This window comes from Mixophyes fleayi, chromosome 7 (assembly GCF_038048845.1).
Source record: "Mixophyes fleayi isolate aMixFle1 chromosome 7, aMixFle1.hap1, whole genome shotgun sequence".
NCBI lineage: Eukaryota > Metazoa > Chordata > Amphibia > Anura > Limnodynastidae > Mixophyes > Mixophyes fleayi.
Window position 1 is genome coordinate 32,846,772 of NC_134408.1, and position 17,070 is coordinate 32,863,841.

General features: G+C 36.8%; 1 protein-coding gene and 1 pseudogene across 4 annotated transcripts in view; both read right to left on the bottom strand.

Annotated features, from left to right (window-relative positions):
• Positions 1 to 9,586: 9,586 nt before the first annotated feature.
• LOC142097612 (putative E3 ubiquitin-protein ligase UNKL) lies at positions 9,587 to 16,608 on the bottom strand (annotated as a pseudogene).
• Positions 16,608 to 17,070, bottom strand: part of LOC142097611 (putative E3 ubiquitin-protein ligase UNKL) — a 49,930-nt gene continuing 49,467 nt past the window's right edge. For all 4 annotated transcript variants that reach the window (XM_075179609.1, XM_075179607.1, XM_075179608.1 and 1 more), the window contains one exon: positions 16,608 to 17,037. In XM_075179609.1, the coding sequence (XP_075035710.1) occupies positions 16,811 to 17,037 (227 nt within the window). In that variant the 3' untranslated portion in view covers positions 16,608 to 16,810. The remainder of the gene's footprint in view (positions 17,038 to 17,070) is intronic.

Sequence of the window (17,070 nt, forward strand, 5' to 3'; positions counted from 1 at the left end):
TTGGTCAGCACCGTTCTAGGACATTGTTCATTCCGAGACTATCATGACTTATAACATCCATCTCCTCTCTAATCAGTCTAAAGGAAGATTTCATGCCAAACATATATACTTTGATGTAATATGACCGAGTGTCTACATTATGTGGATGGCTTACTTACAAAAACTGGAGTAATCTGTGCCTATACTTAACTAAACATTAATACGTCTGTTACTAACAGTTAAAAAAAAAGCAGGTAATGAACCACACTCCTTTCCTAGGATTCTGACATGACACTTTAGGCCACCAGTCCCAACATGTTCCTGGGAACCTTAGAACCTCTGATTGTACTTCGACATCTGATCACATCAAATGTTTTCCATTCCTAGCAACATGCTAATCCATTATTTTGTTGTTACTATCACCGTTCACAATATATATCAAACCGTAACTATGGCTGTACTATTGATCAAGCATTTTATTATACTTTGCTTATACCAGCTTGTTATACATTGATAAAGGAAATCTAATACCCTTTCTGGTTGGGGGCACTGTTATTGTTGTACATGTACCTCTTAATTCAATTTATTTTTGCTTTTTACGCCAGACTATATTTTGTCTTTTTAATTTTTAACTAAAATAGGAATAATTTATTAATGATAGAAACCTCCAGTTGACCTCACGCTATGGAAATGAAAAAGGCAAATTCCCCAAGTTATACCATTGTAGAGGTCAGGACAAGCACATAGGATGACCGTACAGCACTTCTGCCTTGTGTCATCAGCATTTCTCTCTTTTGGAGGCTGTTGATAAGCCATTTATGCTCCACTGTGTTTGTATTTTATATTAATGATGTCTGCTGGTTAGGAAGTTATGTGGATTAGTAAATTCTTACAAAAAAACAAAACAAAAGAAACGAAACACAATACAAAACAATCAAAGATCAAAAATTTTAATTCCCATATTGATAATAAAAATAATTCCATGAATTTTGTAAACCATTGCATAAATGCTATAGTGTAAAAGTTTTTTTTTTCTTCTTAAAAACAAGTGTTAACAATTTAAAACGATTCACTATAAGTAAATGATTATGCCATTATAAATAATACCTTCTTTATCAGAAAAACAAAAAGAACACCCCATTCACAAGACCATTCTTTTTGATACAAGCAAATCAGATTAGCTTCCATAAATTAAAACATGTAAAACCTATAATATTTAGGGCCTTATGCTGACCACAGTTACACAAATATACTGTAACAATATTACTAATATTTAAACACTAGTTAAAATGTTATTTTAATGTCAACAGATAACCAAAAGGATATGTTTTCAGAAATTAATTTACAAAAAACTACATTTAAAAGAAAAGCTCTATATGCAGCTTGAATTTCATCGTAAACCCTCCAATATTCTGCAAAACCCTGAGGAAAAATAAAATAAAAAAAAAAAAAAAAAAAACACTTTACATTTTATTTATCCCTAGACAGTGTTATATGGCAACATCCATATAAAATGCATATGCTACAAGCACTTCGAGGACCGGCACATTCAGCAATACTCTAGCACAACAGTGCATCAATACATAGGTCATTCACTGCTCCCACCCAGTTGTTACCAGGTGACCAATGACACAAAGCCTCTGATAAGTTTGGGAGAGAGCCGCTACTGTCATGCAGGCCAGCCCTTCCTGACAGTGGCTTAGATCGCAAAGAAAAGTGCTTCTAACTGAATACAAAAACACAATTAGAAAAGAGCTGCAGAATGTTCTATATATGTTTTACAGAAACAATGTATGGATCGTACAGCAGGAAGCCTCTGTACCACAAATAATGTTCAATTTAATTGTGCTATAGTGTTGCTAAATGACAGGTCCTTTAATTATTTGGTCAAATTTCATTAAGTTCACACTGGTCACTGACATTTTATTGTTCATAAAAACACTGAATTTCATACATATTTATTGAATTTTATAGCTTCAATTTGCAATATTTGCATAACTTAATTATATCATCACTTGCATGTTAAAAATAAAAAAAAAAATCTTGCATAAAATACCACATTATACAGATTTTTTTTTCAAAATTTGGAATCAAACTTATATAGGTCCTTCCAAAAGTGGATGAGACTCCATATATTTATAAAAACTAAACAAACATTACACCATATCCTGCCTAGGTACCTCACTCTCATAGAAGGAACATTTTATGTAAATTAACAGATTGTAACCAATATTAACCCAGGGCTTCTGCTACAATGAAAAACACCAACAAACTACTCTTTCAGATAGTTTCTCATCTTGGTACATTTCTTTGGTCTGATACTTTTTTTAAAAAATAAAGAAAAAAAATATGTATAAACAAAAAAAAATATGTTTTGCCCAAGTGGGACAAGACTAAACTATTGTATAATACAATACCAAATAGTAGCACCCAAAAGGTACACAAATGTACATTAATACAATAATATACACAGCTATGGATCAAACTCGTGTAGGATGTTTTTAACAGTCCAATCATGGTAAACAGCAGTACAGAATATAAATTACTTTGTGACAATGAGGCTCATTATTATGTTCCCCTGTTTACATTCCTTATACCCTCTATCAATCATATTGTAGTAACTGAGCTAGGTTGGTCTAGTTGCCTTACAAGGATTGCATATAGTCATAGTCACCTCCTACTAAAATGCCTACTTTCACTAAAGGAATCCCTTTCCTCAATAACAGTATTACAGACCATTCAACTGAACACAAATACAATTCCTAGATAGCCCTAATTCAAGGATTGTGGCTCAGGGTCATTAGTAAGAGACTGCCAATTCTGTGCAATCAGGCATCTGCTAATTAAGTTCCAATATCAATAGAACAGCACTAATTAGCTAGAAAGAATTAGTAACAGGGAATATAGCAATGTTGAAAGCCAAGTTTCCTATCACTAACACCACACTGAAAACAGATCATGGTGAAATGCTGCCATGTAGAAACATACCAAGGACTGGAATACCACAGTGTACTAAAGCTTCACCAAGCGTCTTTGCCCTTATGAGATTTGATCCATAGGATTGTGAGCATTGCCCTGCATTTATAGACATCTAGAGCATTCGATAAACAAGCATTTACCAAACAGATAACAGAATTTAATAAAAACAAACAAAAACAACTTGTCAAACATGAATGGAAGCCACCTGCAGATTGTGACTCTGATAACATACTGTAAGGGATAAGTGCATGTCAATCCTGTCCTCAAGTGCCACAGACAGACCAGAATTCAGAGGGGATCATAGAATTGTTTAATATCTCCATTCAGTTGGGGAAAAACAATACATAAAGCCTAGAAGATCATTGCTAATATCTGCAGTACAGGGATAGGTTATTACTTCTATTACAGAGGTGTTCCTAATAAGTGCTGTAATAATGACATACAAACTTAAAGTGTCCCCTTTAAACAAAAGGCATTTGACAAGCTAGAGAAAATAGTGAGAAAATACATGGACCCCAGTTAAACTGCACACCAAATCAATGTCATCGCAGAAGATAGGAAAACATTTGTCATGGTCATATTGCCTCATCCCATCCCTTTTATAGTGTATCACATTTTACTATATGCCAGTTATATAGCCTTATAACTATGTCCCAACTGCTGGCTCTCACCTCTATAGCAGGATTGGTGTGGCCAAGACCCGAGAAAGTACAGTATTGTGCTGTAATATCATTTTGTGATGTGTAGGACACAAGTGTTAACATACAGCAATAAATAGCAGCTAGATATGGCAAATATATATATATATATATATATATATATATATATATATATATATATATATATATATATATATAGTGCCTTTATCTGATGGGACTGTGTTGCTTTACTATAACATTAATACTGTACAGTATTATAGAAGTGCTCTATCTGGGTAATGTTTGTATTGTGAAATGCAGGGGTTGCACTGCAATAGAAACATAGCCACCATGTCATTGTCTAATTGGTTGCCATTGTTCTCTGCATGTGTTAGTAAATGAGCACCACACAACACACTATTAGCTCAATGTTTTATTTTCCATTTGCAATAAAAAAGTATTTTACTAGAGTAACCCGATATTAGAAACCAGAAACCCATGTAAATGAGGATTCCCCTTCATGGCTGCGACAAGGAATACCCATTAAGCGTATTCAAAATATTAAAGAAAATGAACTGTTATGAATCATTTAACTGTTGTGTAATTTTATTACATTTCTTCTATATTTTTTAAAGTTATCACTGAAAACCATTAAAAAAAAAAAAAAATCTATAGTGTTAAAGAGTTTATTTAAAAAACTACTGATTTGGTTATTAATTTGTTCCAATATGGACAAAGAATGGGCTAGAGGACCAACAAAAAACTACTATTTCTAAATCTGTATTTAAACCTATGTCACATGGCTAACTGAGAGAATGGTACCGTAAAATAGATTTATACATTCATAAAGCAATCAAATCACTAGGGAGAGTCTGCATAGGTAGATAAATGTTATTTAGGAATGGCTGGCTACAGTATTGAGGACTGGATATCCTCATGTTAAAGTGAGTAGTTACTACTGATATGTGAAATAAACCTTCAAATCAATATATAGGTTCATCTCTTGAAAAGGTTTTGGGAATTTAAGTTTCTAGTCTGTGCTTCCACCATGCATTGTTGTGGCCCTACAAATTGCAGAGGAAATCATGTGATTTGTCACATGCAACAAAACACCTCCCATTCATGAAAAGTGCACCCAGCCCTAGACAACTTAATAAACAAATTGTTCCAAATAAGTCTGCAATAAAAGGACAAATATAAGCAATGCTTCCGTGAACAGGGTGTAGCATGCCAATTCTACTTTTATCATGAAAGAGTCACTCAGTTCTGCTCTTACTTCCAAGTATATTAAGATCCAAATTTATACAGGGCTTTTGTATCCTTTGTACATTGACTGTTTTTCACATTTAGAAACAAAATTCATCTTAAAATTGGTGGGGGTAAGCAGTGTACAGTTTATCCCATTATAAACTTTTCTGATAGAGACCATAGTTGTGACTTCACAGATGTCAATATATGTTTAAAAACATATCTCTAACAAATATGTCCATTTTCATTAAGTAGAAGCCTACTTGTTAATATAAGAGGTAATAAAACCATTCCTGAACCCCTGTACTGCCTTTTAAGGTAACAGTTATTGGTCACTTTCCTGATCTCTAATATGACAATTTGACATAACTACTTTTGGAATAAGGTGTCCTCTCAGGAGAATATGAGAAACCACAAATACCCAATGCATTACCATGAGACAAATAAAAATAAAAATATGCAACAGTGTGTAATATACCAATCAGAATCCAGGTAAATAGACTGCGGTGGTATAAAAATATATTTATTCACAGATGAAATCGCCCTATAGGCAATGAAACGCGTCAGGATGGATATATTGGATGTGGATATTTCTTTACAAGAGCAAGGAACACTACAATTATATAGCTTACATAGTTAATGAATTAACATTTGTATCGAACCTAATAATTATTTGCAGAGCCGTAACTTATTAACTGATTATTTGAGATATCTTGGTGTTGTTTGTGGACAGATAATCTGAAGCTACCAATAAGGAACTTTTCCGTTAGCAGGGGAGGAGGAATCATATTACCACCAATTGGTCCTATTACTAGAGACGAATAGATTCCAGGACACAGAGCTGTGTTGAATTCTGCCCTCATTTCCCTCCAGACCTGCAGTCCCACTCTTCATTTCATCTTAGCGTTGCCTGAGGACGTACAATCCAGAGTCATTACTAAGGAATTTTTCCACTAGCAGAGGAGGAGGAATTTCACTACCACTCCACGATCATATTATTAGTGGCAGCAAACATTCCAGGACACACGGAGCTGTGTTAAATTCTGGTATTATTCCCCTCTAGATCTGCACGTAAGGTATTGGCTTTTATTGTTCTCATGTCCGGATTTATTCATGGTTGACACTTCTCTATATATTCCAGTCTATAGAACTTTACTGGACATTCCGGATTCTAGTTTTATCAATGACCTTTAAATATTCTCATAAAAGGTTGAATAAAGATGGAATATACTGTTTGAGACTCATAAGAAATGTGTTCAGATTTAATATTAAGTTAAGATCTTTTTCTTTCTGCTCAATTGATGTAATATTGTTGCAATTTATACAGAGCTCGTTTAGGATTATTTTATCTAAGTGTTTTATTTGGGTTTTTTTTATAAATTACGGAATTATCTGTGAATAAATATATTTTTATACCACCTCAATCTATTTACCTGGATTCTAATTGGCATATTACACAATGTTGTGTGCTTGAAAATGTATTTTTAGACAAACCGCGGAGACACGACACAAGCATTCACTTTGAGGATTCAAGAAAAAAAGATAAAATTCTCAAAAAAAAAAAGTTAAGACCAAAGAAAAGCACCATAATTCAGGTTGGTGATCCAAGTGCATAATAAGTATAAAATAACTAATTAAAAGATTTCCTAAATATATTGACTATACCACAAAAAGTATATTTCTAAACATTACAATAAGAAAAGAAAAAAAGTCAATGTGTATGGCCACTTCTCCATCTAAGTATTTAAATTGAAATAGAAAAAAAAAAGCAAACAATTTAATTAAAACAATTGCTACGTATATATTGGTTAATTCATAAACTAGACAGCTAGAGAATGTCATTCCACATTTGAAATCCTTGTTACCTATTGTCTAAAACCAACAGCAAGAGTCAACAATTATAAAAATTATAACGTTGTTCATACGACAATACTTTTCTAATTTGGTCACCGTTAAAATAATAAAAAGAAAGTTACCAAGTCACTTTGCACATATTTTGCCTATCAAAATGCTATGTTCAAAAGTCTTTGGCAAAAGACTACACACAACCCCCCCTTCCCCAAAACAAAACACACCATCTTCACGAAAATAAAAAACAGCAGAAGTCCACTGATATTCTTCGCAAATTGTGGGGTGAATGCAGCTATTGCGATTCTTTATCAAAGATAGCATCTGTTAAGAATTTGTTTATTCAGAGAAAATGTAGCATAATAACTAGCTTCCCATATATAGCTTGTTAACTAACTAAGGCTCATATTTTATTTACGTTTGCTGCAAATTTAACAGATAGCCGTTTTGGGACTACAATTTATTTTTTCTTAGTAGTAGTGAATGGAGTTGTAATCTTGCCACAACTTTGCCGATTCTATGAATGAACTTCTCTGTATTGTAAATCGCTGAAATACATACATAATGCAACACAGTAGTTGGTCATTTACATTTCTGGTTGTGTATAACGCTGTATTTAAAACAGAAATAACAATAAAAAAAAAAATTAAAAAAAACCAACACAGCTTTTCCTTTTCTACATATAAAACTGTTTCATCAATAAAATGTAACTAGATACAGTGTTAAAATACATTATTTATATAGTCCTGAAGTGCATCTGTCTAACTATCCTTATTAAAATTAAAAACAACAAACAAAAAAAAAAACACACAAAACAGCCTTGATCTTTTGACAGTTTGGCATTCCAAAGAATATAAATAAGAGGATACATAAAAAAAAAAAATTAAAAAAAAAAAAAAAAAAAAAAAAATGATCACAGACCTTAAAAGTTAGTTTTGTGATGGTTCCCCTTTAAGTAAAAAAACGGTACCTAATAACAAAACTTAAGAAATTTGTTTTTTTGCTTAACAGCAGAAATAAGAAATTGCAAAAATGGAAAATAAAAAATTAAAATCAGAAATGTAGAAGAGCACCATTGCCGGATTCAATTTCAATTCTATCTGAACATTCTTGACTGGTCACTAGAGCCTAAAATTGATTTTAAATTTACAATATTCAAGCATGCCCAGAAAAACTTGTAGGGAGAAAGAAAAAAAAAAAAAGTTTGCAAAAGAACTAGGTTTAAAAAGAACTTAACGTTAGCTGCTGTAAGGTATAGGCACTTGATTAAAGTGGCCATGTGACCTCATTTCACATATCTGAAAAGCTTATAAAAATGCATGATATCATGAGGTTAGGATCCATATAAACAAGTTCATTATGAAAAAGCTATTAAAATACAGAAACAAATCATAATACATTGCTGTAAATGTGAACTTTTTTGTTTTTTCTTTTTTAAGCTAAAAAAAAAAAAAAAAAAAAAAAAGTAGTAAAAAATAAAAATGGTTCCTTCAATAGAATTATATTCTAAATGTTTTAAGTACTGTAAATATGTGCCTTCCCATCATCCATACATTTGCTGGCTATAATTATAAATACTATTAGTTTGCACTTACCTGAAAACTGTAAAAATCCTAAGCTACATTGTCCACTACTTGGTAATGTTCATTTAATAAAGTACTAAAATTCAGCATATGAAACCTAACAATTTACCACATTAATTATTTTAACAGTAATAAACCGACATGAAATATTTCTTTTCAGTTCACAGTAAACACAAACAAGCTCAATATTATCGCATAATATATATCTTAAAACAAAAAAGAAAAAAAATCTACAAAGCAGCTTAAAGCAATTTATAATAACCTCTAAACAGATTCCCTGGTTAACAAAGTGCTTTTATAAGAATTAAACTTCTTTGAAATAACCTAATAAAAAATAGTGCTAGACTGATTCCAAGCTCACAAGGTAAAAGGTTTGAAACTCATGTTCTCAAGTTAAAGGACAACCTAAATCACTGTAGAATATTCCCCCAATTAGGGAACTCACAATATTTATTTTCACTAAATTGGATTACTGCTCTTAAGGAAACTAAAATGCAATGATTCAATTTTGTTAATTGCAAGCATTCCAGAACATGTTGAAAAGAAAGCAGTAATTTCAGCTTACACAGCTAACTATAGGCTTCTACCCACGTTAATGCAAAAGTGAGCCACGCTTAAGGATTGGTGTAGGTGCAAGCCACGACATATTACGCTTACCTACGATCACATTTGAAAGTAGACCACTTCAGCCCAAGTTCTGTAGGTTGTTTTGAAGAGGCTCAGTTTGGTCCTCATAAAATTAGCATTGTAATTATCTCAACTAGTGTCTTTGTGAATACAATACTTTTACAGAAGTGTATGCTCAGCTGCCTGTAAAGAGACATATATATATATATTTATATATTTTTTTTTTAATTAATGTCCTTTTAAGATTCCTTGAGAACCGGATTTTATAACAGGCATGACAACATTTGTTTTTTTTATTATTTCTTTCACATTAATACTTGTGGACCAGAACTTGCATATTGATCCTAGGCCCATTAATTCCTGTTCAGGTGGAACAACGCAGTGAGCTAGCAATCCTTAGCAGTGTGTTAAGCTAAAAGAAGCTGGTTAAGGTCACAGAAAGTCAAAATGCGTGTTAAGAAGCAACTTGATAAATGCCCAACACATCAAAATAAGCATTTTATATAATATCCCAGGTGGCCTTTGAGGGTAGAGATCAGTCTATCACCGGTGAAAGATACAATTTTTTACCTAAAGCTTCTAATTTATATATCAAATGCTAAAACATAATGAAATATTTAGCTTGATTGCATGATACAGATGGATTTCTCAATGAGTTGGTAAACCGTTGTGTTGAAAGGCTCATCACCATTTGATTCTTTTGGTCTTGCAGAAAGATCATTCTGGTTTGCCAGATGCAGACTAGTTTACATAGTCCATAATGCTGGCAAGGCTGCAGGACAATACTTCTGTTTTTATTTTCGGGACAAACCCATTATTTCTGGGAATGTAGCTGGAATATCAACTGTGGGGAAAAAAAATAAAAAATAAAAATACATACATATAAGATATATAAAATATGAGCTTCAAAAGGTTTATATGAAATAAGTTTTGTTAAAATAACATCTCCATTTAGAATGTTTATAAACAACTGGTGCACTTTACTTTTTTTTTCTTTAATTCAATTTCAAACCTAAAAGCAACTAAAACCATTAATTATTATTTAAAGGGAAGAAAGTAACACAAGTTTGTTTGTTTTTTAAAACAAAAAAACAAAACAAAAAGTTGGAATTGTGACTTGGAAGACAAGGTGGACTTCAGCTCGGTTTATTTCCGTTCATACATTTTTTCATCACTATCGAGTGATAGTCCTTACATTGTGAGTGTGGGTTGCTGGTAGGGCCCCAGGACTCCCCCCTCCCCCTCTAAATGGGGATTCCTATATTGGTGGATCCGGTACAATCTATGGTACATGGTAACCTGAGGTCTAATTCAGTTAGCGAGGCCGCACAGGGATATGGCCAGCTATCTAGCTTTGCCCTTTCCTTCACTTGGTGACCAGCCAGCTCCCCGGCATTTGCATAGCTACGACGAGCGAGATAGTGCCTCGCACCTCACAGAGGGTGAGCAACCTGTCGGGTCCACCATCTTTGACAGGTTCGGGCTGCTGCAGAAAGCCCCCAGCAGCTACCACACTCTGGCCCATCTAGTCTGGAGCACAAAGTGACTCATCCTGCACGCTCCACACAAAATATCCCTCCTGCACTTGTGGCTCTGCAAGCTTGGACTGAGGGAGAGCAACCGCCCAAATCACCGGACAGGTTACCAAACTCCACTACTACTTTTGTCCAGCCAGAATATCGGGTACCGTTCACTATTGACGGCAGACTCGGCAACTTGGGCCGTTGACTCTCCTATACACTATGCACACTTTATCTTCCTCCACCTGATCACAACCACAGACCTGCGATTACAGGAGACAAACAACCAAAGCAACTGTGACAGGTCTTCCATGCATCCTGCCATTAGAAACTGTTGATTTGGAATTTACAGGAGGTTAGGTCATATCCATTTCCACACATATATTGTGAATCTCATCTATCCCTGGCTCTCCTTATTAAACACAGTTTTCATGCATGACATGTGTGCCCGTCATTCCCATTCTCAATCACAAGAGCGAGATAACTAATCAGTCTGATGCTACAAATTTGAACTTGGTCTAATATCACCTCTTAGCTAATTTCTGCCACATCATTCTGAGACTTTTGGGCTCAACTCACCCCATGGAGATGATGACCCTCATGCCACTCTAATATGTTTCTCTGAAACAGTACAAAACGATATTGTGGGATAGTGGCTGGGGACTACTCCAATACTGTTTGCACAGGTTGACATACTATGCTAGTCTACAAGTGACACCTGTATTCCTGTACAGCTCTAGATGGGGAAGGACAGGGTGTCCACCAAAAAGGAAGTGAGGAAAAAGACACAATTTCTTGTTAACACGGTGTCCTCTATTGCCAAAAAAGCTTCCCCCGCGGCAAGAACAAAACGACTTGCAGGAGGCACCAACTGTTGGTCTGACCTCCTTCCCTTCAGAAAGAGGAAAATATGGAGAAATTCTATGCTTTCGAAATCTCTCTCCACAAAGCACAACTTCCAGTCTCTGGAAGATATACTACACACAGCTATTAAATCACAAAGAAAAAAAATAAAATAAAAACCGACCCTATACAAGCTGACCTGCCGCAAGTGGGGGGGGGGGGGGGGATGGACAGAGTTTCCTCTCTAGAGGAGGATAGGGAGGTGATTGAGGATCTCTGTCACCAACCAACATGCGACAGATCTAAAAGACTCAATCCTGACTGGACAATTTGAACAACAGGGGCCCTGGAACAATTTAAGAAGATGTTCCTACTCCGAAAATAGTGACTGCCCTTACACAAATCTTTTATGAGCTAATGGACAAAGCACCCACACAACTTCACTTACTTCAACAGGGCTCACAGGTCCCTCCACCCTCGCAATCTACAATCTTGACATGCAGCGTGATATTATATACGGACATCATTATTTCACAGTCATGGAAGAAATTCTGAAATCTGCTCGATAACAGAGGGTACTGACTTCAATGGAAACCAGATTCAAATTTTCCAATACTTATCTTGACATACTCTACAGCAAAGAAGGCTGCTTAAACCCTTATCGGACAAACTGAGAAAACAATCTCAAATTCAAGTGGGTTTTTCATTAAGTGTCCAAGTCCTACATAATGGTAAATTAAGTATTCTCAGAGATCCAGAAGATTTAGAATCGTTCTGGGCAGCCCATAAAATTCAGTGTGTTCAGGTTCTGGATTGGAACGTTACATCGCTGCCCTCAGCTCCACCGCTGCCTACCAGGGGTGAAGAATGGCGAGTTGTCTGGAAAAGCAGGAGGACCCATCCTGCTGTAGAGTCTGGGGATCAATCAAAGACCTGAGGACACAGACTAGAGTCCACCTGTTTTCTCTCTCAGTTTCAGGTTATGCTTTTTGATTATTGGCAGCCTTGCAAGTGTTCCCCATCTAAAAGCTACAGCTACAAGGGTCTAATCCCCTTGAAAGCCCATTTTTACCATATTACAGGTGGTCCCCCTGGCCAACTTCAGTTTCCTATTTCTCCTATGGAAAGGCCCATAAAAACAAGAAATTTGTATAATGCATAGCAGTTACTGATGACATACTTCAAATACCACAACAAAAAAAACAAAAAAGTAAAAAGAATGATCTGTGCTGTTTTCCCCTGTAAGTTAAAGTTTTGCTTTAGGTCACACACACTTAGGGATCTCTGCATACTAACAGCACCGTTCCGATTTGTTTTTCGAAACAGTGCTCACAATTGGGGAGGGTAGAGGTATTTGGTGAAGGCCAAAACATTTAACAAGGTCTACACTTTCGTGATTATCTACACCCCTAACCAGAGCCGGTCAGTTTTCCTGTCACGTATGTTAGACTGGATTGATGAACACAAAGATTGGTGTTCTCGTAATGGGTGGAGAATTTAACCGGACCATGATTCCGCAAGTTGACCCGATTGGAAGGCTAAACAAGCTGCAGCTGCGAGAAGCCAGGAAAACTAGGCAGATTCTCATGAACCAAGTTGATTGACTCCTGGCATCACTTGCACCCTAATGGTAGAGACTGTACATACTATTTTGTACCACACTCTTGCTACTCAAGAAGTGACTACTTTTTATTGAGCACAGACAACTGCACATCCTTCGACTACCAAACAGTGGAATCTAATCACGCTCCCTTGCACCTCAATTTGTCTTTGGACAAGCCCCCTCCCAGGCAGCGGACCTGGAGACTGAATGATCAATTGTTACAAGACCAGCGAGACTTCGAAGATCACACTTTGGGAAGTGCGTAATAAGAGGAAAGTGTACACAGTTGGAGTCTCTTCTTGCAAAAACAAAAGGGAAGCTCTTAGGGACTCCATTCTTTCTCAGATTAAAACATCAGAGACCAAACAAAAAAAGTTCCCTTTCAGTTGACACTACGTAAACTATTCTCCTAGACTGTTTTAACGACAAGGACATAGCTAAAGTGCTTCACTGCTATTATTCGGGTTCATATAACCTCAAGCCATATATCTCCCCCCTACAGGCAGCTAAAAATAACGCCATAAAAGACTACCTGACAGAAATAAAGTGAACTAGGCTCGATAAGAAATGGAGGAGATGTTAGAGCAACCCTTTTTTTGTGCGGAACTAGGTGAAGCCATTAATTCTTCAAAGTTGGGGAAGAGTCCTGGTCCGGATGGATTCTCTGTTTTATACTACCAAACCTTTAAAGATAGACTGTCTCCTATTCTCTTGTCTGCCTTCAACAAAGTATCCAATAAAACTTGCTTCTCTTGTCAATCGTTGAAGGCACGCATGACCATCATCCCTATAGAGAGCAAGGACCCATCACAGTGCTCTAGTTACCGTGCCATTTCCCTGCTGAATATAGACCGTTATTCGCTAAACCTATCGCTAACCTCATGAAATTGCTTCTCCCAAATTTAATTTATTCAGATCAAGTGGGATTTGTCCCTAATAGAGAAGCACATGACAACACAACCAAAATGATAGATGTTCTTCTATCACAAACCAAAACCCTGGCTTTTCGCCTTTCCACAGATGCAAAGAAACCTTTGATAGAATTGACTGCCAATTCATGCAAGGGCTGCTGGAGCATTTGGGTTTGAGCCTTTCATGTATGCACAAAATCCTTTCATTATATAAATCCCCCAGTGCAAAAATTACGATAAATGGGACACTCTCAGACCCAGTCCCCTGTCGCCGTTAATATCCAATGTTTGCATGGAGGCGTTAGCTAGGGCGAACCAGCAGAACCCTGATATAGAAGACCTACAACTGGGGAATAAAGTAGATCAAATTGGTTCTATTTGCAGATGATCTGCTAGCAGTCGTCACAAATCCAATCATTTCTCTTCCTAATTTAATGATCAAGTTTAAAAAAGTTTGGGACCTGTCTAACTTTAAAACAAAACTACTCAAAATTAGTTGTACTGACTACTACTCTCTAGGAGAGCACAGCGAGATTGTTAAAAGCTTCCTCTTTCCTTTTAAATGGTAACCAGCCTTTGTTCAGTATCTGGGAATCACATTGACTAGTGACACCTCAAAACTAGGATATAAATTATTCCCCTCTCTTCGTTATAACATGTGAAGAATTGCAATCTTTGTTGGGGAGAGTGAGCGTTCGTAAAATGAACATTCTGCCCAAGATACTGTATATTCTCCAGACTGATCCGATAAATGTAGCTTTGCGTTTTGTCATGGACTTGCAAATGGTGATCAGGGATTTTGTTTGTGGGGGGAGGGGGGGGGGGGGCAAACATGACGCACTCTATAGATGTAGGCCTCCTTTGTGCCTACAACTACCGGTCTTCTGGTGCTACGCCGCCTATGCTCATTAAAATTGCAGTGTATTTTCAAAGAGGTCCTTCAATGGAATACTCCTCTGAATTTATAACCCTACCTCCCGAGCCTGCCCAAACTTACTCACCCTACTATTGGCCGTACAATAGACTGCAGGAGAGGGATTGGCAAGCAAAAATATTTCCTCAATCATCTCCTCTATAACTTCTTTCTTAGGCAACCCGGATTTCCACCTGGCCTACAGCCTAGACAGTTTAACACATGACCAACAAAAGGTATCCAAAGGCTAGGTAAACTGGTCAAAAGATGGTATTATCTGCAAGTTCCCTGCTCTCCAGTCTGAGGCCTCCACACGAGTAAACACTGGAGATACCTACAACTCCATTCTTTCCTTTGTAAAAAGTTATTCTGTCTCAGCTTAAAAGGCAACTCGCATCCTTTGAAACTCTTTGCACCCTTACAGACACCTTGTTTCACTGAGACCTGGGATAGGGAACTAAAGGATCTCGTTGGCCCTATTCAGTGGCCAAAAGCTTTCATGGCTACTCACGCCCCTTTGTTAGAGATGTAACTCAGTGGCGGGTTCTCAGCTACACATATGGTGGTGCTGATCTAGGATCTCCCCATTTTGGAAAGAGATAATACAAAATAATCACAAGGGCAGAGGTGCCAACTGACCCTGGTTTTTGGCTTTTATCCTTTTTTACACATCCCCATTGCATCATATAAAAATAACTTTTTAAGCATTTGAACAAAGCAGCCAGGTATATGATTCCGGTTAGCTTGAAATCCCCCTCTCCTCCCATCACGTCCAAGTGGTTTCACCTCACTGACTTTTATATGTCTATTGAAGACTTCTCCCTCTCTGCATTGGACCAGACCTGAGTTTACGGCTACCTGGTTTAGCTGGCTGGAATTTAAAGAAACGGACAATACGAGGCAGATATCCTCGCCACCACCATAACAAAAACACTTGCCCCAAGATATAATGACTTTGCGTATAATGTGGTTAGGATGAGAAGCAGTTATCCTTACCCCACCTCGAGCACAATCTAGTTTCATGTTCCCTGGTACTGGGATTATCTCCTTCCACTTTATTCGCCCCCCTCTCTCATGCTCCCTTGATTGTCTTCACCCCCTAATGACTTGTATTGTTTTCACATAACCAAGCAATGTATTGCATTGCCTCATTGTTCTATCTGTTCTACATGCAGATGTTGATCATTGTGCAGCGTATTAAATAAAGAATACATAAAACAAAACAAAAAATCCCAGCCTCTATCCACTATCATAGAAAATGTGTTGGTAATCTTTCACTTCAGAGTTAGCTAGAGTGAGAATCAGTTGACATCTCTGTAGTGTATCATCACTAGCAAAAGTGAATTTCTCTGCTGAAATCGGTTGATCAGAGCTATGTAGCGATTTAACATGATGGTCTATAAGACAACCTTACTCTGCAAACTACATTTGTAGTTTGCAGTGTATTTAAGGAGTGAGTTAGGATTCCCAAACTATAAAATTGTAAAATCTACTGAATGCAGCAAATAACATATAAACACAGGAGTTAAACTGCATACAAACTTAAGCCTCAAAAACAAAACACTCAATTTTGTTCCCCAAGCAAAGATGGAAGCTTCAGGAACTTTAAGTGAAGATTGCAAATGATCTCTGCTATAGATTCTTACCCTGTCAATCGTTTCCAAGTCAGAACAAAGCTGACTTTTCAAAGAATGTAGCTTTGGTAAAGGAAGCTTCTCTAGGTCACCATATTTTCTCAATAGGGATAACGGTGAAGATACACGTAGGTTGTCATATTCTTCTTGAAGCTTCTTTAGTTTGCCTTCCACCGCTTCCTTCTGTAATAGTGCTAGCTGTCTGTCTGCATTGGCTGCCTTGGCACGCTCCTTGGCCTCTTGAGCTTCTGTTTGCCATGCGTCACAGGCCTTGGAAATGAAATAGAAGAGGTACAGTCAATGTATAGCCAAACATATGGGACAAGAATTACATGACAGCGATAAGGCTTCCCTGACAACATTAATGTACCTGGTACATAAATCGCGTTTATATACAGAGTATACATTTTTGGTCTGTTTTGCTCATTTAACCCCCTTAAAGAATGTATCCTTTAAAATACTGGTCTAACAGTAGAGCAATGAATTACAGCCACATGAAAGGTCTTGCCTGTTTCACTTGTTGCCAGGAGTCTTCCCATCTTTTTATTTTCCGCTTGGCATCATCGAGTTCTCTCCTAATGCGGGATAGCTCATTCCCATTGGAGCTTGTGCTGGTGGAACTGATGGTTCCACTGCTAAACACCGGAGAAGGACTGGGAGAGAAACTCCCACTAACAAAGTCCCAGATACTGCCCGTCACCCCATTCAAACCTGTCGGTTATAAATAAGCTGTTAGGACTGTAA